The 22,427-nt window shown below is 42.3% G+C and overlaps 2 protein-coding genes and 1 non-coding gene across 3 annotated transcripts in view; all 3 read left to right on the forward strand.

Annotated features, from left to right (window-relative positions):
- Nucleotides 1–1,571: 1,571 nt before the first annotated feature.
- LOC122159789 lies at nt 1,572–1,690 on the forward strand. The gene has a single exon (XR_006168629.1). It is a non-coding gene; the product is annotated as a 5S ribosomal RNA (ribosomal RNA).
- Nucleotides 1,691–1,935: 245 nt separating this feature from the next.
- Nucleotides 1,936–22,427, forward strand: part of GLB1 (galactosidase beta 1) — a 43,903-nt gene continuing 23,411 nt past the window's right edge. The window contains exons 1-3 of the mRNA XM_042816580.1: nt 1,936–2,032; nt 13,955–14,124; nt 22,054–22,204. Of these exons, the coding sequence (XP_042672514.1) occupies nt 1,979–2,032; nt 13,955–14,124; nt 22,054–22,204 (375 nt within the window). The 5' untranslated portion in view covers nt 1,936–1,978. The remainder of the gene's footprint in view (nt 2,033–13,954; nt 14,125–22,053; nt 22,205–22,427) is intronic.
- On the forward strand, nt 1,947–9,227 carry TMPPE (transmembrane protein with metallophosphoesterase domain). The gene is made up of 2 exons (XM_042816581.1): nt 1,947–2,032; nt 4,732–9,227. Exon 2 carries the CDS (start codon nt 4,816–4,818, stop codon nt 6,133–6,135), a length of 1,320 nt encoding a protein of 439 aa, XP_042672515.1. The 5' UTR covers nt 1,947–2,032; nt 4,732–4,815; the 3' UTR covers nt 6,136–9,227.

Consider the following 22,427-nt stretch of genomic DNA (forward strand, 5'->3'; position numbering starts at 1 on the left):
AAGATCTTCGAGTCCAAGCGTCAGGCCACCACCACCACTGTGTCCTTGAGTGCCACATCCACATGTTTCTTGAACACCTTTAAGGACAGTGACTCCATTCATTTCCTTAGGCAGCCTGTCCCAGCGCCTCACTGCTCTTTCAGAGAATTATTTTTTCCTCATATCCAATGCAAACCTCCCCTGGTGCAACTTAAGGCCATTCCCTCTTGTCCCTCTCCTCTCTATCGTCTCCCTGTCATCCATACACAACATGGAAATTGGCTGCATGGTGCTAACAGATGTAAGGCCATCTCCATTTGGTGCCAGCAGCATCACAGTACACTAATGCTAGTGCTTCTGTGCAGGAATGCAGGCTGGGACAGGTGAAGGTGGGTGTAGGCAGCGTGGCCTTTTTGCCCAGTTAGAGCAACAGGGTCTTCCTCAAGCCCTCAGGCACTGGGGCACATCCCTGGGCCCGATAGAGCTTGTGTGTGCTTGCAGGTGTTCCAGGAGGTGTGAGCGTGGGGAAAGTGACATGAAGATGGAGTAGGTGCAAAGCGGCTGGATGCTGCACAGAAGGAAAGGATCTGGGGGTGTTAGTTGGCAGCCAGCTGAACATGAGCCAGCAGTGTACCAGGAGGCCAGAAAGACCAATGGCATCCTGGCTTATATCAAAAGTGTGACCAGTGGGTCCAGGAAGGTGATTGTCCCCTGTACTCAGCCCTGGTGAGTGTTCAGTCTGGGGCCCCTCACTGCAAGAAGAACATTGAGGCCCTGGAGCAGGTACACAGAAGGGCAACAATGTTATGAAGGGTCTGGAGCACAAGTCTTTCAGGGAGCAGGTGATGGAACAGGGATTGTTCAGTCTGGAGATGAGAAGGCTCAGGGGGGACCTGTTTGATCTCTACAACCACCTGGAAGCAGGTTGTGGTGAAGTAGGGGTCAACCTGTTCTCCCAGGTAGCAGTGATAGGAGGGGAAGGAATGGCATCAGGTTGTGCCAGGGGAGGTTGAGGTTGGATATGAGGAAACTTTTCTTCTTGGAAGTGTTGGTGAGGTGGTGGGACAGGCTGCCCAGGGAAGTGGTGGAGTCACCGTCCCTGGAGATGTAGAAGAACCATGTGGATGTGGCACGGAGGGATACAGCTATCAGTCATGGTGATGATGGGCTGATGGTTGGAGTAGATGGTGGTAGAGGTCTTTTTCAGCCTTTATATATTCTGTGGTAAGAAGATGCCTGCTCAGCTGGACAGTATGTTGTGCTCACTCATGCTCATGAAACCTGCAGAGGGTTTGGGGTGGCTGAAACATAGGAATAGGTTTAGAGAAGAGACAATCTTTTGGGGGATTTGGCAGCTGTGTTGAAGGGAAAGCTGAGGGAAGTGAAATTAGGTACACTTATCATACTGCTGCTTAAAGAGTTCTTTGTGCTGTCCAAAGCAGGTGAAGTTTATAAGATGTGGGTAGAGCAAGATGGAGGCAAACGTGGCAATGGGAGGGTGGCTGCCGCAGAGCAGAGGAAGAACGGAGATAGGCCTGTCACTGAAACGTAGCGATGTGCACCTTAAAACCAGCTGGAGAAGCTCCTCTAGTGCCTACGGCCATACCACCCTGGAAACGCCCGATCTCGTCTGATCTCGGAAGCTAAGCAGGGTCGGGCTCGGTTAGTACTTGGATGGGAGACTGCCTGGGAATACCGAGTGTCGTAGGCTTCTATTTTTGCTTTGGCGCTGCTGTCTCCAAAGGCGCACGGAGGCTCTGCATTTTCTTTTCTCTTTGCACCTTTTCAGCTGGGAATACCCCCCACCTCCGGCCGGCCCGCGCCCCTCTGCCGCACTTTCCCTACTCAGGCGCAGCGGCTCGCGGCCGCCCCTTCCCTTCCCGGTCCGGCCCCTTCAAGCCGCGGGGCGGAGCAAGCGGGGACCGGGTTCAGTCAGCTGACGGCGCCGTGCGCCGAGGCCGAACGCCGCCGAGTGCTTCGCTTCCCGCTCGCTGCCGTCATGCTGCGGCTGCTGCTCCCGCTGGCCGGCCTGGCGGAGCTCCTCCGTGCGGCGGTGAGTCCTTTCGCCTCCTGGCACAGCGGGTGGCTCGCGTGTCCGCTCGGGGTGCCCGGGCTCAGAGGGGAGGTGAATGGCCCCTCAGGTGGCTGCCCCTAGGAAAGGAGGACGCTGCCCCTAGGAAGGAGGACGGTGCACGGCCTTCGTTACTTTTTATTTAATAACAGCGACCTTTGAGTTGCTATCAATGAGTGCTTTAAGCTGGGGGTGCGGGCCAGGCCGGCTCCTTCCTTCCCGCAGCGCCTTTCGTTTCGGCGGCACCCGCGTATGTGAGGAAGTGAGGCGGCCGCTTCCCGCCCCGCCAGCCCCTCTGCTTCGCAGCTCTCGGGCTCTCGCATACCTGGTTGGGGCTGGTTCTACCCCATCCGCCCTTTAGGTCCATTTTATGAGGAATTACACATTAAGTGGCTTTGGAGAGGGGAGTGGGGGGGGAGCGGAAACGGAGCTGCTGCCTGACACCGTGTTAGCTGATCACATGGAAAAACTGGCTGTTCGTGTGCGTGCTGTGTGAGGGAGCTGTGTTCCGTCCTGCCCCGTTGTGGCACTGGCTCCCTCCGTGTCTCTCTGGAGGGTTGCACAGCTGCCTAACGAAGGCCCGGGCAAATTCTTCGTCCAGACAGTCGCTGTGAGAGATAGGCTTTGTCACTTGCTCCTTAAGCTTGAAGCAAAATGTTGCTCTTATGTTAATTTTTGTTAATTGAGTGACGTGCAGATGGCTAAAGCTATATGAAAAGCAGCATATTTATCCAAGGGAATTCAGTGACAGTAATTATGGTCACTGAGAGGGGTGGGTTTATGACTGCGTGTTACGAGGTTGTGAAGGTAATGGATGAGGGGGAGCTGACACCAAATTAATGGTCTGAGATTAGTAGATTAGTTTAAAGCAGATAAAATGCTATAAAAATATACAGTGAATTTTAGTAATCTGTTGCTACAGGAGGTTGTAGAAGCAAACAGATTCCAACGAGAAGGGTTAGACAGTATACATCAGGTTCATAAATAATGTATATAAAGGACAAGGCAGAGGGTGTGCCTTGGTACATCCCTAATGTAACAGTTCTGTCTGCTGCAGAAGTAGGAGAGGAACAGCACGCAGGCAGTGGCCACGGTTACATTATTCCTACAGACCTTTCTTATTGCTGTTGTCCAGGCTGAATATGGCCTGGAGTCTAAGAGGTCTGTGGACTTGAATCAGTTGGGCATTTCTTATCTCCCTAGCTTTACCTTCTGTTGAGGCATTTGTGTAAAACAGCATTGTATTTTTTTAAGGACAGTGTTGTAACAGCTGAGAGGCCTGGAGGAATTGAGAGCTGCAGCACTTTTTCTTTCTTAACCTGTATTTCAGTGACCAACCAATGAAAGAAGGGGTCTTTGTAAAGCTTGATTTAGTCTTCAAAACATAGCAGGGACCTGTCAAAACAGAGATGCTAACATCCCTTTCAGTTAGGGGAGGTATGTGCTACAGATAAGCATCATGGGTTTGTAGACATCTGGTCTCTAGCTCTCTGTGTAATCTTACAAGACTGTTTTTCTGCCCTAGTTCTGAGGTATTTTTGGTGATAGTGATTGCTTTCTTTTTTTCTAGTTAAATAGAGACCAAAATACAGGAAGTGTTTTGAAACAGTGTGTGTTCCTTTGTGGCTTTAAATCGGGTTTTTTTGATATCTCAGACTCGGTCAGTATTGTATAGTACAAAAGACCATCCAAACACCTATCACCTGTGGTTAAAATAAAACTGTATTTATTTTAAATAGAAATACTTGAACTATGCAGTAGTAGAAACGCTATATACTCTGGATGAAATACAGATTAAAGTGGGGAATTCCAGTAGAATTTGTACAGAATGGTTGCTTAGCTGTTTTCAGTCAGGCAGCAGAACTGTATTATCTTAGTACCCTCCTTCCAAAGGAACACAGTACATGATGTTTAAATCCCATTTCAATTTAATTGCATCCTGTTAGGCCAGGGTATGCTGAAATAGGTGTCAAGTCTTAGGAACTCTGCATGTTACAGGAGTGAGCAGGAAGTGAGTAACAAAACACAATGTGAGTTTCACTGGCCCTACCAAGTTTGAGAGATACAGGGAGCTCTTATTCACGAGTGGAGGCAAGGATGTTTCCACATCCATAGTGTTCCGTTATTCTAGGATCACAGCTGCATCTCGTAGCCATTCTGTGGGCATCCCACTGCTGATGTATAAGTTTATAGAGTTTTGTGTTCACTAAGAAGGATATATTGTAATACCTCCTTTTGGGATGGTGCCAACTGCTTGTGAAAAAGAACAGAAAAAGCATACACTAGTAGCAGAAACAGCTTAGTCATGCTTGTAGAATACTATAATGATTGTTTGCCAATAATTTAATGATTGTTTCCAGAGGTCATTACATCAGTGTTGTGATCTATTGCCAAGTGCTGTAAGGAAGTCATAGTGGAGAGAGAACATGTTCAAGGAAAGAAAAGAAAAGGGGAAGAATCATTGAGGGAAGCAGGAAGAGAACTTGGAAGCAGAATGTCAGGATTGAGTGTTTTCAGATCATTATTTATCCAGCATGAGGAAATTTCCTTCCTGATGGTAGTGATTCTGTATGAACCAGTATCCTGGTAGTATGTGCAGAATTACAGTCCCTTATTGCAGTCTGGGAAAAAGGGAATGTGTGTAATATTTTAAAACGGCTGATACTGGTTCCTGGTTGCAGGCTGCATTGACCCAAGGCATCCCTTCATAACCACATAATTGCCTGCTGGAGACTCCTACAGAACAGAACGGACAGGAAACAAAGATGATCTCCTTCAAGCAACTGCCCCTTGAGGCAAAGGCTGCAGTGGCTGCAGGAGTGGTTTTCTTCTCCATGATGTTATCACGGAGTTATCTGGCAGAACAACTGGAGCTCAGGACGCGGCATTGGCTTCTGAGGCTGCAGATGGCACTGTTTGCTAACACGCTGATGCTGATAGGATCTCTTCATGTTTGGAAAAGCACAGTCACCACGTTTTCCAGGTCTTCAGCTGCCAGCTCCTTCTTTTTCATGCCATGGAAGATAGCAGTCTTCATGTTTCTAGCTTTGGCTCACTCAAGTTTCTTTACGTTGCTATTTCTTGTTGCAGAAGAGCCCTATTTCTTTTCTTTAGCTGCCTACACTTGCCTGGGGGCCTATATTATTCTTATCTTCTTCCTCTTTGCTCTAGGCTCGGTAGAACAAGCTTACAAGTTCTTTGTTGGGAGAGGTATTAAGGCAAACAGCAGTGGTAAGAGCAGCAGAACAGCAGCAAAGCCGGTTTTGGCAGTCATGCTGACTGCTGTACTGACTGTCATTGGGCTGCTAAATGCTTCCCAGCCTCCTACTGTGAATAGAGTGGAGATTCCAGTTCACAAGCTGCCCTCAACTATGAACAACTTAAAAGTGGTCTTGCTTTCGGATATCCATCTGGGACCTACGGTTGGGAAGACCAAGCTTGCCATGATCGTGCGCATGGTTAAGGCTTTGAAACCAGATATCACAGTGATCGTTGGGGACCTGACTGACTCCGAGGCAGAGATCATACGGCCTGCTGTTGAGCCTCTTGGAGAGCTTCATTCTCCTCTGGGAACGTACTTTGTCACAGGAAACCATGAATACTACACATCAGATGTTAGCAACTGGTTTGAGCTGTTAAAATCTTTTAACATTCGGCCACTCCATAATGAGAACGTGAAGATTGTTTCACCGGAGAGCACTGATGACTGGTTCTGCCTGGCTGGTGTTGATGATATTGAGGCAGATGTATTACGTTACTCAGGGCATGGCATGGATTTAAAAAAAGCTCTCAGAGGTTGTAGCAGTGAGCATGCAATAGTGCTGCTAGCTCATCAGCCGATGGCTGCAAAGTGGGCCCTTCAGGAGAGACCAGAAATAAATTTAATTCTCTCTGGTCATACTCATGGAGGGCAGATGTTCCCCCTAAATGCTGGAGCTTATTTTCTGAATCCTTTCTTTGTTGGTTTGTACAAAGTTGGGCAGAACACCTTTGTCTACGTCAGCCCAGGGACGATGTACTTTGGAATACCCATGAGATTGGGCAGCAGAGCTGAAATAACAGAGATAATTCTACGTTCTCCTTGAGGAGTTTCCCATTTTATGGATTTTTGCCATCCTTTTTAGTCAGTACATTGGCTTTTTTGCTCTGAAAGAAAATGCTTTTTCAGGAAAGCAATAAGAACGTAGTGGGATGGACTTAAGCAGATTCTGTTAAATCTGAGGAGAAAACACTGTATCTTCAGCTATGAAACAAATCAGAGGGTGTGTAAAAATACTCAAGAAATTCCTTCTTTGAGTTCACTATTATTGACATTCTGCATTTAAAGATAACACGGTCACAGAGATGATGCATGTTCTGTGCATGTTTATTGTGTGTCCTACAGCTGCTTCTTGATTCTCTGTTGATTACGCGTTACGCAGTCGCCTTACCCAATCTCAGACTGGTGAAATTCTGATCTCTTGCAGAGAAATGACACGCGTATTTTGCAGAAGGGCCACAGAGTGTCCTCTGAATATCTAAATTCCAGAAGTCTTATGCTAAAAAAAGTTATGGGAAAGGAACAATTTCATTTTTATTTGATTGTCTTTGTCCCACTTTGTCTGTAGCATGCCGTGGGTCTACCAGTCTGTACTGCTCACCAGTGCAGGGAGATGCCAACTTTATTTTCTGAAATTCAGGCTTTCTTCCACTTGAGAAGTTGAGGGACACTGATATTTAAGATGAAAGTAGTTGTCTTTCTGCAGGCATTTTCCCCAGAATAGTTGGGCATTTAGTAATTACTTTCTGAAAGCAGCGGTAATAAAAGCAAATGAAAAATAATATCTTAATTGGCATCATTTCTGTTGCTATTTGAGCATTCACTGCTTTCTGTTCTAAAGCATAAAGTCAAAAGCTGAGGTATTCTGTCTCATTTTTCCTCTTTGTTCAGTGTTTTTGGTTTTTTTGGTATTTTGTTTTTTTATACTTAATTTCTTTTGTGAGAGTATGGGAATATTATTTGAAAAATATGCAGATAAGATTCAATGAGTTAAAGCTTGAACGTTGTAAGGTTTTAATATTTCAAGCAAGTGGTGTCTTCTTTAAGAAGACTAAAGGCTTCTGCAGCTCATTTCTTTGATAATATTAGCATATCAGTGGCCTGGTTGTCTGACAGGCACATAGCAGAATAACCAACTGCTACAGGATAACGAGGAATTTTCTCTCCATCTTTCCTAGACGAGCTTAACACAAACTAAAATCACTCTGGGGGATGTATGAGAGATCAGAAAATCTTAATACAAACAGTCTTGTTTTCATAGCTCGTACAAGAAAGGTAGGATGCAAATGAATATGAGTACATGGTGGCTGATGAACCAGTTTTCTTCTGCACAACCTCCTTTCCTCCCCTTCCTCTTTGGTGCAGCTCTGTGAAACACCACAGCAGCAGAGACTGGCATCTCTGGCTATAGTCACAGGGAGTCACTCACTCTGCTCTCTGATATTTGGCTTTCTCTTGGGCAGACCTATGTGGCATGGGTCAAAAGTGTTCATTGCTGAGGATGGCAGGACCAGAACTGTGGTTTTCAGTGTTTTCCTGTGTTCCTGTGTGGTCCTGAGCCAGACACACTTCTGCTTTACCCTTCAGCAGTTGTTTTCATTTCGTGGGAGGTGTGTCTGAGGTATATTTGATGAGTGTCGTAGGCTTTGTAAATATGAGAAGTTCTGTATGTGAAATTTTGAAGTCTCACTTCATTCATCACCTCGAGCCCTCCAACACTGAGCTAACTACTGACCTACTTTTGTGTCCCCTTCTTCCCTGTGAAAGTCTTGCATTTTTACTCACAAGAATGTTGAGAAACACTGTTAAGGGCACACTAGCAAATGTATTGTGCACTGGAAGCTTAATGGAGAAGCTGGGGAAATCAGTCTTCTTTTAGTTTGAAAGCAGAACTCGCCCAACCTGCTAGGATCTTCTACTTGTTGGACCAGATCATTCTGTTTCCCAGCACCTATAACTTTGCAGTTTTTTTTCTTAATGCAACAGTATCTGTTTAAGTTTTCAGAAGCTTTCACATGTATTTAATACTTCCCCCTGCCCATGCTCTGTCTTTCAGGATTCTTTCCCATCAGTGGCATCGTGTAAAATGGTCTTATGTAGAGAGAATCTTGATAGCCTGTAACCCTCTGCCTGTTTATCTAAATGCCTTCATTTAAAAGCTCTGCTCTGGATTCTGCAATGTAGGATGTTCGCTCTAGACCAGCAGTCCTGGTGTACAGATTTTCACTTAAGTTTTACTGGGCTAAGAAGACTAATTGCTGGTTGCCTTAACAGGAGGCTTTTGTAGGTCTGTCTTTAGGTGCTCTCCCAATGAGTTGCTGCTAGTCTGATTTTTATTTTGTTTTCCCTGCTTTTTATTTCTCTCTTCGTTCTGCCCGAATGCATGCAGAAACCTGTCTGCACCAATCCTGCTGTCACCAAGGTGCACAGGTAACTTGTGTGTGTGTGTACTCCTCCATGTATCCTCTCAGGAGCAGATATGGTCATATTATCATTTCAGAAATGCATTGAGTTCTGCCAGTATAATTTAGTTCTTGTTTGGTTTGCTTTAATTGCTTCTGAAAGTTTGGTTACTTGATGATAAGTACCATTTAAAATGTGCCAAAAAACACTTCAAAGCCCACTCCCATTATTTTAGTCTTTTTATTTTAATTACATATGGGATGTATCCTAGATCAGTCTTAGTTTCGGTAGCATGAGGAATTAACCCTTTCTAATATTTCTCAAAGACAGAAATCCCTAATTGCCCTTCAAGGGTTTCTGTATGCATGTTCCAATTTGACTTCGGTGTGTGTGATTTAGACCTGTGTTCAGTATTTCAAATGGAAAAAACCAAACCAAACTCAAACTTTCGCTGCTTATTTTGTATTTTTTAAATTCTGTGGTAATTTTTGTGTGTGTGGAATGTATTTGACTTGTAGAACTTAACTAAATGAATATGTATTTCATCCTACAGTAGGCCAGTTCATTTGGGGCATTGGGTGGGGGCAGAGTTAATCACTGCCGGAATAAAACCAGAATAATATTAATTACGGTATATGATCCGTGGAAAGTGGATTTGGAAATATGTAAATTGTTGTATAATAAATGCTTTAAATGTTGGAATTTAATAAAACTTTATTTACTTAGCAAGAAAAATGCCTTTAATGCCCATGTATTTTGTACTGGTATTTCTTGTAGCAGTTCACACTGAAGAATTTTAACACGCTCATTCTATTTTTGCCAGCAAAAAACAACTGACTGTAAATCTGACTTAGTTTTGGAAAATCTGACATCCTCACTGCTAAAGGAGGCATAGATGAAAGTGGTAAAGGTAAAGTCACTGTTAAGCTTGCCCATTGCCTGCTTTTATGAAGGTATATGTGCTGAAGGGGATGAGAGGCAGAAAAAAGAACCACTATAATGGTAGAGAAAGAGTAGAGTTGTTAGGTTTAGTTTTTTGGGGAGTGTGTTGTGCTGGGTTTTCATGGCAAGCGAGCAGCAGGAGTGGTTTGTGGTTTTCAGTTTTGATACATGCACTTGTTGGATGGAGAAAAAGCCCTGGAAGAGCTATTCTGGTTTTGCATGGTCATTATAAGAGATGCTAGACAGTCACATGTGGAGGGGTTTGCTGAGGATTTATATTTCACGTTACTGACTTTTCCAAATAAGGAGGGGAAAAAACCTCCACTGTTCTATCAATTTGAAGAATGAGAGATTCTAGGATCTGTTAAATGGCTGATAGATTGATGTGCCAGAACTATGATTTGGTTTTTTTTCCTAAGTTGACAGAAGTACACATTAGAAAACATGGGAAGAGCATTAAGGTTGCAAAACTAAGTACTTGATTTAAGCAAGGACGAATGCTCTGGTTCCTCTGTTTTGCACATGAATGTATAAGATGCAGCCTTATACCATTGCCTCTGAGGGCTTGAATTTTTGTCTGGCTGGTACTATGGTTTGGTATGAAGATCCAAAATAGTTGGTAGTCAGTTTGCTTACCAAAGTGGAAGCTTTGCTGCCCCATCTGCTATGAACAAACAGGGAATATTATTCTGTATATCAGAATATTATCAGAAGAATATTCCGAATATTCTTCTGTATATCCACAACCATGAATATTGACCAAGTGAGACAAATTAATGGTCATTTGTTTTTGTCATGAGCCCTGCACTAGCTGTAAGGAAGAGCTAGAGTCGTGCGCAGACAATAGAGAAGTCCTGCATGATTATGAAGGGAAGTCTGTTTACAGTGGGCAATAAATGAGTTAAATCAGAATAAATATCAGGGAAGCTTCCCCCCTGCCTCCACCATATCATACCATGTACATATATTTATTATAATATTTTCATATTATGTACTCGTAAAGAAGGTGGTTTACAGTTACATTTGCAGCTTTAAATGGTAACTGAATCAGTGACCACTTTCATAATGAATACTTTCTTTTCTCTGTTTTAAGAAATCCCTCTTTTGCTGCCAGAGATGTCTGTGCCCTGAAAATGGAGCTGTGGGTTCATTGTGCAGTGTCTCAGCACTGAAGTGTCTTTGCCAAAGGCCCCTGTTGTGGATAGTGTGAGTAAGGGGGTTAGAATTCTCTCTCATAGGGGAGCAGCAGCTGCTGGAATCACCCTTCTTTACTTCCAGGACTTAGCTAGTTCTATTTGGAAGGTGAAACTAAAAACACTGTATATATTTAGGAAATCACATGCAGTCATCATGGGCGATGCTTTACACTCCCTTCAGTCTTCCAGTTCTTCTTGCCCTGCCAGCCCAGGACTGTATGTTTTCTGTTGTTGTGTGTGAAACAAGCACTTTCATTTGTTTGCTGTTTACAGAATGCAGTGTGCATGTAAGATGCTTTCTACAACTTTATTTCAGGCTTACTGTGAGGACTGTGACTTTATCACAGTTGCAACACACTGTAGTTATCTCCTGCCTGGAGTCTGTAGTCCTCTAATGTTTGTTCTGTTATCACACTGAGTTGCTCCTTTTAATGACAGTCTAGGGTTAGGCAGGTTTACTCAGTAATTTCTTCCTCCAGATTTTAGCAATGTAGGTGGTTTCTTTTGTTTGTTTTTCACTCTGTACCCTATCCTTTATTTGTACTCCTGTCCTTTTGGTCTGTGACACATTAAACTGACTCCTTTATTCTGCCCAGTTGCATAAAGAATATACTCTTGGTTGGCAGTGTTGTCCAGCTATTGGTCAGGAGTCTTGATGTTTGCACCCTTGTGCTTACACCTGCCTATTGCACGTCACTTATTCCTTTCACTTCACTTTTTCTGTAGTACAGATTTACAGTGAAATTGTTCACCAGGTAACAGGAAAAAAGTGGTTGCATGGGAAAGTTCTTCAAAACTTTGTAGTCTGTTGGTCCCTACTTAACATTTGGGCATACAGTGATAGTGTGGTAGTGGTTGGCTCTTGTGCACTTGGGGGACACCTTGAGTTGTATGATGGCATCTCTGTTGCCTCTCAGATTTCGTCGCTTTGGCTTCATCCAATCACGGATCAATGAAAGGTCAACCAAGGGATCAGACCAATCAGCATGGGTTTACGAATGATAGATCCTGTTTGATTACATTCTATAACAAGGTGACCAGCTTAGCGAATGAAGGTAAGGCTGTCAATAGCCTCTATCTGGACTTCAGTAAAGCCTTTGACACTGACCCCCACTACATCTTCATGGAGAAGCTGACTGCCCAGGGTTTGGATGGGCATATGCTCTGCTGGGTGAAACGCTGGCTGGGTGGCTGGGCCCAAAGAGTTGTGGTCAATGGAGTTAAATCCAATTAGTAGCCAGTCATGTGTGGTGTTCCCCCGGGCTCGGTACTGGGGCCACTCCTGTTCAGTATCTTTATCAGTGTTCTCGATGAGGGCATTGAGTGCACCCTCTGTAAGTTTGCAGATGATACCGAACTGGGAGGAAGTGTTTATCTGCCAGGAGGTTGAAAGGCCCTAAAGAGGGACCTGGATAAACTGGATCGATGTGCCAAAGTAAACTATATGAGTTTCAGTCGGGCCAAGCGTCAGGTCATGCATTTTGGTCACAACAATCCCAGGCAGCCCTACAGGCTTGGGGAGGAGTGACTGGAAAGCTGCCTGACAGAAAGGGACCTTGGTGCACTGATGGACAGTCAGCAGAATATGAGCCAGCAGTGTGCCTGGGTGGCCAAGAAGGCCAGTGGCATCCTGGAGTGGTGTGGTGAGCAGGACTAGGGAAGGAATCCTGCCCCTGGACTCGGCACTGGTGAGGCCTCACCTCATGTACTGCGTTCAGTTTTGGGCACCTCAGTACAGAAAGGACATTGAGCTGTTGGAGCAGGTCCAAAGAAGGGCAGCAAGGCTAGTGAAGGGCTTGGAGAATATGGCCTATGAAGAGAGACTGAAGGAACTGGGGCTGTTTAGTCTGGAGAAAAGGAGGCTGAGGGGAGACCTTATTGCTCTCTTCAAATACCTGAAAGGTAATTGCAGCAGTGCAGGGCTGGTCTCTTCTCACTGGTGACAGGATGAGGGAAAATGGCCTCAAGTTGCACCAGGGTAAGTTTAGGTTGGATATCAGGAAACACTTCTTTACAGAAAGGGTTGTTAAGCACTGAAATGGGCTCTGCAGGGAGGTGGTTGAGTCACCATCCTTGCATGTGTTTAAAAACCATTTGGATGTGGTGCTCAGGGACGTGATTTAGTGCAGGGTTGTTAGAGTTTGGGTAGTATGGTTAGGTTGTGGTTGGACTTGATGATTTTTAAGGTCTTTTCCAACCTGGGTGATGCTATGATTCAGTCAGTTTGCTAATTGTTAAACTTCGTTCTTTGTGTGAGGTAGGCCAAGGTTCACCTGTTCCAGATTAAAACAAGTCAGTGCCCTATAAAAGGTTTGAATTTATGCTATTAAAAGGTGTGTTTTATTTATAGAAGTGTATTGTCCAGTGATATATGGGCTATGTTGGTTTGACTTCTGACATATTTCTGATAGGCACAGGAAACTAACTGATTAACAGCTATTAACCTTAATTTTCACTTCATAAATCCCTACTGACCTGTACTGAAAGGTCAGAAATGGTACTGGAGACAGAACTGCCAAAGATATGTGATGAAAGTGTGAGATGCAAGATGGTAGGGTTTATAAAAATAAAAATTAAAGGTTCTTAAAGGCATAGGGCCATGCACTTAATTAGTAAAAATCTGTCTTCCTGTCCTTTTTGTTTTTCGCAAGTTACTTGAAACAAAAGAAGTACTGCTGTTGTTCCCAGCAGTTTGAGTACTAATGAATTTAGGCTCTTAAGGGGTAATCCTAGTGATCTTGAAGTTAAAGAATGTTTCTTTTGTGTCAGAGGTGCAGATTCTTCTGCTGAATTTTCCTCCTTCTTTTAAATTTGCCGTGGAGTAAATGTTTTAGGTGTGCTTAGCTGGAAAAGTATTGGAAGGAGGACTGTCTCTAAAAATGACTAATCTTCATTGATTTATATCAATATGTAAATTCTTTAGACTGATCTAGCACAATATACATGTACTACTAAATAAGCTTTCAGTCCTGCTTCTACCCGTGCCATGGAGCACTTAGAGCATGGTATTTGTTCCTCGAAAGCTCCCAATTGGCTTTTGTTTCTAGTGTGACACTGAGTTGGGAATCAGTTGTGTTTTCCAAAACCTCAGTGAGTGAAGTGTGTTGGCACTCCACAAATTGGTAAACCTCCCCTATCGAATTAGTCATCACTTGCACTGCAAAATGTGTTACTGTGTAAAGATAGCACTGTGCACTCAATTGCTGAAAGTGGAGAATACACGTGGTATCTTTTTGTGTAGTGGTGGACTGTTCTTCATGTCTCTCATAGCAGAAAAAGTTTACATTGTATAACTTTTAAAGCTTTCCTTTTGTTTGTACGCAGAATATACCGCAGAGGACTTTTGGGATTGATTATGGCTGCAACTGCTTTGTCAAGGATGGGCGCCCTTTCCGTTACATCTCTGGCAGCATTCACTATTCCCGGGTGCCCCGGTATTACTGGAAAGACCGCCTCTTGAAGATGAAGATGGCTGGGCTGGATGCAATTCAAACGTAAGTAGCTGCTGATTTTCAAAATTATTTGTAGTCCTGGGAGACCCAAAAGAAGTAGTGATGGGGGAATGTTGCCGTTGTTACTTTTTAAATTAAATAGTTTGTTTTTTTAAGTTGTAGCTGAGAAATCTCTTGAAATGAAAAGTGGAACATGGTGATCACCTTATCATGGTCTGGGATGATAGCAGCTAATAGTCTGCTTCTTTGCTATTCAGCAGTGCTTACTGCTTCACAATCCAGGATGCAAATGTGACCTGAAACAAATAGTTGGACTGTGAACTTTGGCAACTAAGAAACAGATAATCCTGTCATCTGCCAAAGGACATCATAATCTCGTGCTGAGAGGCAGGCTAGGTGAGAGGTGACAGCAAAGTCTTAATTACAGTTTAGATTGTGTTGCCCTGAAGTCTTGAAAATTTAGGGAGAGGCTGTAGAAATATGTATGGCTATTTCACCAGGAGTGTTTAAATTTAGGGAGATAGCTGTGAAATAAGAGCAGTACTTAAAATACAAACAAAAAACACCAAACAAACAGAAAAAACAACAAAAACAAACTCAGCAGTCAGTTGTGTCTACCAAGCCTTCACTCCATGTCCTCTCTCTTTCATGGCAAGGAAAGAGGAGTGGCAGAAAAGTGAATATGCACAGTCTTTTCAAGTGATGGTTGCAATTACCATGCGTGGTTTTATTTCTTTCTTAAACCATTACAGGGCTTGGAGCATGTCTTTAAAACTGTCTCCTTTTTTGCTGTGGGCCATTGAACAATGTTGGCTTTGGCAGCACAGAGCCTGTTGTTTGGGGTGGTTTGTTCAGTGGGAGCACTCTGCTTTTTCTCTCTGAAAATCTGTGTCTTGTTTACTCTGTGAGTTTCAGGGCTACTTTGTACACTTAGTTTGATTAGCAAGGGTTGGTATGTGAAGAAGAGCTGGAGAGGTGGCAAGGAAGGAAAAGAAGGTAGGGTGTTTTTTTGTTATTTTTTTGTTTTTCACTTGTAGTTTTCTTTTTTTTTTTCCTCCTCATAAAACTTCACTGTGTTGTGATAATGTGGTGAATTTGTTTCTTCATTTTGATTAAACCAAGTAAGCGCATTCTGTCTTCCCACATAAATGAATGACTGGATTAAATAACACACTTGCTCAGGAATCTCAGGACAGAGTTGCAGGAAATGCCCATGTGAATATTTTTTACTGCAATAAAGGTACTCTCAAACAGACCTGAAAATTATATCATCTGACATCTGGTTTGAAGATTAGCCTAGGTCCTAACAGTGGCTCCTATGTCCTATGACCCAAAGTATGTTATACTTCCTTAGTTCTTGGATTTATTTTCATCTTACTGCTAACCCCCAAACACTTTCAGTGCCCTCACTTCTTTTCCAGTTTTTTCAAGCAGTTTCTTCCTTCTGTTTTTTTTCCTGTTGCTTTTTTTCATTGCTTTCTTCTTCCTCCTCTCATGAACTCTAACACAAGTGTTTGGGGTGGTACTTTTGGGTTCTTCCCTCTTCCATTTTCCCCATTTTTTTGCTTGTTGGAATCTTTTATTCCTGTGCTTTATTCAAAGCATACTTCTGGTATACAGGAAGGACTGGCCTCTTGGTGTTAGGGTCTTCAGGACTGTTTATGTTCAGGTACAAAAGATATGATACAGCTGTGTTTCCTTGAGAAAATGTGACTTGCTGCAGCCTTCGCTGTTTTTAGTGGATCATTAATTTCAGGGGGGAAAAGGCTTATCACAACCTCCTTTCCACTGTACAACAGTTTGGAATTTATTTGTATTTTTCTCCCAACATTACTTACTTATGGATTTTTTTTTTCTGCTATGGTGAAAATAGGTCTCAAATGTATATCTTACAGACAAGAGGTACCTCAGAGCCCTGCATATTCTATAAGAATCAAATACATGAATCTTGACACTAATTGACACTAATTTCTCTCTACCCCTCTCTTAAAAAAATAAAGATGTTTTTTGGCTGTGCTTGCAGATATAATCAAGCTGTACAGCTCTTGATTATTTGATATGAAGCTATAAATTTCCACATTACTCCAAATAGCTCTGCTGCGATTTTGTGTATTTTGAATAAAATTATTATTATTCAGTTGTGTTTCTGTCTTTTTCTTTTCCTGCTTACTGTTCTGGGGATAAGTGAAAGTATTAGCAAGAGACTGAGATACTAGTTGCATGAAATCATTCTGGGATAGGCAGCGGCATTGCCAGCTGTTCTGGCAGAATGTGGCTATAGGGCGCCCTATGTTTGAGCTACCTTTTAAGTCTTTCACTGGTTGGTGTTATTCCATCCTACCTGGTCTTGAACTCTTCTGGGGCTGGGACATCCACAGCTTCTCTGGGCAACCTGTTCCACTGCCTCATCATCCATCCTCTTTGTGAAGAATTTATTTCCAGCATCTAATGTAAATCTATCCTCTATTAGTTTATAACAGCTCTTGTCCCATACCTACCTCCACCAGAGGGAGTGCCTCTCCAACTCTCCTGTAGGCCCATTTAGGTACTGAAAGACCACAATCGGGTCTCCCCAGAGACTTCTCTTCTATGGTCTGAACAAACCCAACTCTCTTAGCCTGCTAGCTCCTTCAGCCTGTCTTATTGGAGAGGTGCTTCAACCCTCTGATCATCTTTGTTGCCCTCCTCTAGACCTGAATATTTTAAGCAGTAACAGAATATGAGAGGATATGAGATAATTTGAGAATATTGTAGGAAGCCTGACCTTATGTTAAAGCTGAAAATATTGACATCTAACCCTTCCAAATAGCAGAATGAAATTTGATTATGTGGTGTGACATCCCAGAAGATGAGGTATTATGCCTAGGAACCCCCTCTCTGTTCCCCTCTGCATGCTACTTGCAGAGACATCTAGTCACCCAACTGTAATTGTCCTTGTTTTCAGTTACTGAACTATGATATGTGAACTAGAAATGGGTACAGTCACAAACATCCGGGTAGAACTGAAAGTTGTAGGTTTTATCATGGAGGAGACAAACAATTAACCACTAGATGGAGCTAAACATCTACAGGACTGTAGAAATTGAGAAATTTCGTGGAAGAATTAGCAGTTACTTAAAAGTTCAAAGAAACGTATTTATTAGGAAAGGAAAACACCTATAGAAATTCCATGTAGGAAAGAACTGCTGTTTAGAATATCTTTGCATTAAAAAAGAAGAACCAAGGAGATTCTCTGTCATTCATGGGATGCAGCACAGAACATTACCATCAAGCAGGAGGAAAAGGCTGAGGTACTCAGTGCCCTCTTTGCTTCTGTCTTTAGCAGTCAGATGACTTATCTGCAGGGTTCTCAGCCTTCTGAGCTGGAAGACTAGGATGGGGAGCAGAATAAAACCCAGTAATTCAGAAGGAAACAGCAACCTACTACTCCACCTAGACTATCACAGATTTATGGGGCCAGGTGGGATCTACCAGAGGGTACTAAGGGAGCTAGCAGAAGTGTTTCCTAAGCCGCTTTCTGCTGTTTGTTGGCAGTCCTGGTCAGACTAGTCCCAGATAACTGGAGAGACATCCTTGTAGAAGGAGGATCCAGGGAACTACTAACCTGCCAGCCTGACCTCAGTATTGGGAAGGGTCTTGAAGCAGATCGTTTTGAGAGTGAGCACACAGCATGTGAGGGACAGGCAGGTGATTAGGCCTAGCCATCATAATTTAGTGAAATGCAGGTCCTGCTTGACCAACCTCATCTCATTCTATGACCAAGTGACCCACCTAGTGGATGAAGGAAAGCTGTGGGTATCCTAGACTGTACTAGATTTTAGTAAGGCCTTTGACTCTTTCCCACACTATTCTCTTGGAGAAACTGGCAGCCCATGGCTTGGACAGATGTACTCATAGCTGTGTGAAAAACTGCCTGAGTGGCTGGGCCCAGAGAGTGGTGGTGAATGGAGTTAAATCCAGCTGGTGACCAGATGGATCTATATTGATGATCTAGACAAGGGGATTGAATGAGCCTTCAGTATGTTGGCCAATAACACCAAGTTGGGAAGAAGTATTGAGTTGCTTGAGGGTAGGAAGGCTCAACAGAGAGGACTGGATTGTCTGGATTGATGGGCTGAGGCTTGCTGTAAAAGGTTCAACAGGATGAAGTGCCAGGCAGGTCATGGACTTCAGTCGCAACAACCCCAGGCAACACTACAGGCTTTGGGCAGAGTGACCTAAAATGCACGTGCCAGAAAAAGATCTGGGAGTGCTAGTTGACAGCCAGCTGAACATGAGCCAGCAGTGTGTCCTGAAAGGCCAATGGCATCCTGGCTTGTATCAGAACTAGTGTGGCCAGCAGGAGTAGGTAAATGATCATCCCTTTGTACTTAGCTCCAGTAAGGCTGTATCTCAAGTACTGTGTTCAGTTTTGGGCCCCTCACTACAAGAAGGACATTGAGACCTTGGAGCATGTCCAGAGAAGGGCACTGAAGCTGTGAAGGGTTTATAGCACAAGTTTTATGAGGAATGGCTAAGGGAGCTGGGATTGTTCAGTCTGGAGAAAAGGAGGTTTGGAAGAGACCTGATCGCTCTCTACAAACACCTGAAAGGAGGCTGCAGCAGGTGGAGGAGTGAGGGGGGGAGCCTCTTCTCCCAGGTGAAACTGATATCACTAGAGAGAATGGCCTCAAGTTGCACCAGGCGAGGCTCAGGTTGGATATTAGGAAACATTTGTTCTCCAAAAGAATGGTAAGGCACTGGAATAGGCTTCCCAGGGAGGTGGTGGAATCATTGGCTCTGGAGGTTCAGTAAGTGTGTAGAAGTGGCCCTGAGCAATGTGAGTAGTGGGCATGGTGATGATGGGTAGACTGTTAGATTAGATAATCTTAGAAGTTTTTTCCAATACTTAGTGTTCCATGAAAAAAAAAACCACAGTTTGCTTTTTCTAAAACTCATGTAATTCAACTAGTATGGTGTAAAGTGCTGTTTTGTTACTTATGAAAGCAGTACAAGCTGTTTAATTTTATAAAGGGGGGAGGGGAGGGGAACACACAACACGAGTATTACGGAGAGAATTATACTGTGTTTTGCAGTGGCAGAACTGTTGTTGTTTTGCCTATTGATGTATTTCTGAAATAGCAGAAAAAAGTTTCAAAGAAAAAGAAGGTTATGGGCTAAAGCTTACAAATTGTATGTAAGTGGAAATTAAATTTCATTATTCAAATATGGAAAAAATAATGAGCTTCAAGTTTGAAAAAGGAATGTGGCATTTCTTTATATGTTTATTATTCTTACCGTAGTAAGAACCATCAATTTATACAATGGCATATAGAAATCATACTTTGCTAATGCTAATAATTTTGAAGTTAAATGATTTGAAGTCATTGCTAGCTGTAGAAAATAAATTCATGGATTTGAGTGTATTAGAATTTTTAAAGCAAAGATGCTTTTATATTATCATTCATTTTTTAAGAAATGAATTTCAAATAAGAAAGCATTTCAAATACATTTTTCTCTTAACTTTACTAATATTTTTTTTTAGCCATGTGAGGCAGCATGGGACATAAAATTGTGTCTGGAAGAACTTTTCAACTTTTTTCCATTCTGACTGTAAGGGATCTTGTGAAACCCTCATCTCCATCTCACTATGTTAGGTGTTCAGATTTATTACCAGAACAAGTTCCTAAAACCCTCCAAGCAGCATATTTTCATAAATAACAGGTTTCAAGGTGTAGCTACATTACAGTTAGAATGCTTTTCTTACATGAGCCTATAATTTCCTTATCAGTAGGAATAGCTTATGGGGCAGCTTGAGAAGAAAGGACTACAAGCAATTATTGTCTTTCTGTAGCACTCTTTCAGACAATGAGAAACTTACAGTGAAGTTAATACCAAGTCATCTTTATTTAGCTCAAACAGGGGTATTTGTTCAGGGAATGGATTGCTGCATAAGCATGCCTGTTAATGTAACCCAGATAGAGTTGTCTCTTTTGCAGTGCTGATGATTTGTAATCATGTGGTAATTTACAGTAGAACCTACACACCTTTTTTTCTTCTGTTAATGTCATATGTCCTTTTCATTCTAAATTTTTATCTTTGCCTTTGCAAGGGAGAAGAAGAAAGTGATAACTCTTAGTTTTCATGTTGATATCAGGCCATGTTGCTGATTAATTACGAACATGTAGAAACTTGAACATGATTGCTGATGGACTTCCACCTGCCCCACCTTTGCCAATCAGATGTCAACAAAAGCTTTGGATATAGCTTGACTTAACAAAGAAACATGACATATTTCTCAAAATAGCCTGCTGCCTTCCCAAAGAATTCGTGGTTCTTATGCTTCAGTTAATTTTTGTTCTTTCTTAATGTTATATCAACTTACCTGTTTTTGTTTTTTTTGCTTGTTTGCTTCTAGGAATGTCATCCATCACACTACCAAAAGCCTTGCTAAGTCAAGAGACATCATCTTTTTTTTTTTTTTTTTTTTCTCTTCCCTAGCTATTTAGGCCAGTGTTACTTTGAAAGAATGAAACTAGATATATCTGTTCTTGGCAAATCTAGTTTGTTGTGTTTGTTTTTTTTAATCACATCATGACACGAATCATGCTGTAGCTTTTCTGGTACCTTTCCTAAGCTTGGAGTTAAATTGGCATGTTATTTTCTATAATATTCTTTCCTGCTATTCCCTTTCTTTTGTTGTAAGGAAGATATCATCTCGAGCCACATATATGTAATACAGAAGAATAGTTCTGACAGTAACACAGCTGTTAGTGCTTAAAGCAAACTCAAGTTATTTCTGCAGTGGTAATCAGGATAAAGGTATATTGAAAAGGGAAAGCAAGCACAGTATGATACTCTACTGTATTGGCCTTTTTGAGGTATGTTGGTTTTTTTAAATAGTAATTTACTTTATCTACTTTGATTTTTAACCATCTCTGAACAGCTTGCTTCTCTGCTTGAAACACAGGCAAAATACACAAAACCAAATTAACAATTAATGTATTTTAGTGTGGTTTACATATTCACCAAATACGTGTGTGCTTTGTTCTAACAAGTGAGTTAACTGAGCACTTTGGAAGCAGTTACGTCAGATTGACAAAGAAATCAAATATATAGCGGAGGGAGGAAAATCTGCATTTTGCTGTCTGTTGAATATGTTGCTTGGACTCTATCCTGGCATACAAATTTTAAGCTTTTGCTTTTCAAACAGAGATTTGCAGTTTGGCATTTGTGAGGAAATAAAACTAACTACCATTTCTGAAGCATTATCATATTGCTTTTTTTTTTTTTTAATCTGTTCATTTGCATGTATTTCCGATTCCAGTATGATCACAGGTGATTGAAATAAATGTGTTCATGTGAGGGTTCCTGTTTTTTCTTTGTTATTGAAAGCAATGTTTTCTACATTCTCTTTTCCTGTTGGGGTAGTTCTTACCAGGTTAACACTGAACATGAAAACAAACCCAAGCAACAGAGGTGTTGCTGGAGAGGCTCTTTGCTTGGCTAACCACAGTTTCGGTTTTACACGCTTGCTCAAATTTGTACTCTGGAACGGCAGCATCACTTCTATTAGAGGAATCACAAACCTACGTGCAAAAAGTAAATGCATGGAGAACGAGTTTTCCTGTTCTCTCAAATCCTTATCTAGGCTGTATCAGTCTCTGATTTTAATGTCTGCCTCTGCTACAGCTGCCACTTAGCGCTGGGCTAAGAGACAACTCGTGGTTGTTCTGCATGGGCTGTAAGCTACAACAGTGCTTGTAATAGTTGGTAGGTAACAAATATCTTTTTACTCTGCAATCAAGAGATTGTTTGTTTTTTTTCTTTCGTCTTCTGGGAGAGATTCTGTGATGAGGTGGCAGTTTCCTACGTTCTGGAAGTAGGAGAGAAGTGTGGCAAACGTTGATCTGCTTGTTTGGCAGTTTTATTACTGCATTGAAATAGGGCTCTATTATTTTCCTAATGTCAGATTATCTCCTCTCTTGATAGGTATGTACCATGGAACTACCATGAAACCCAGATGGGCATGTATGATTTTTCTGGTGACAGAGATCTGGAGCATTTCCTGCAGCTTGCTAGTGAAACTGGCTTGCTGGTGATCCTAAGAGCTGGACCTTACATCTGTGCAGAATGGGACATGGTACAGCCTTTTGTAACAGTTACTTTGTTTGTAGGGTAAATACAATGCAAGGATTTCTGTCTTAGAGTAGACAAGGGTACTTGATGTATCCTCAAAAAGACTTCTGGTTCACTGTATTTAAACCAACATATTCTGACTGACTTTCTACAGTGCAAACTTAAGTAATAGTTGTTTTGCTTATATGAAAATAAATCTACAAGTTCAGTATATGTTTTGATAATAG

Source organism: Centrocercus urophasianus, unplaced genomic scaffold, assembly GCF_019232065.1.
Source record: "Centrocercus urophasianus isolate 14NV4802_14NV808 unplaced genomic scaffold, USGS_Curo_1.0 seq_16, whole genome shotgun sequence".
Lineage (NCBI taxonomy): Eukaryota > Metazoa > Chordata > Aves > Galliformes > Phasianidae > Centrocercus > Centrocercus urophasianus.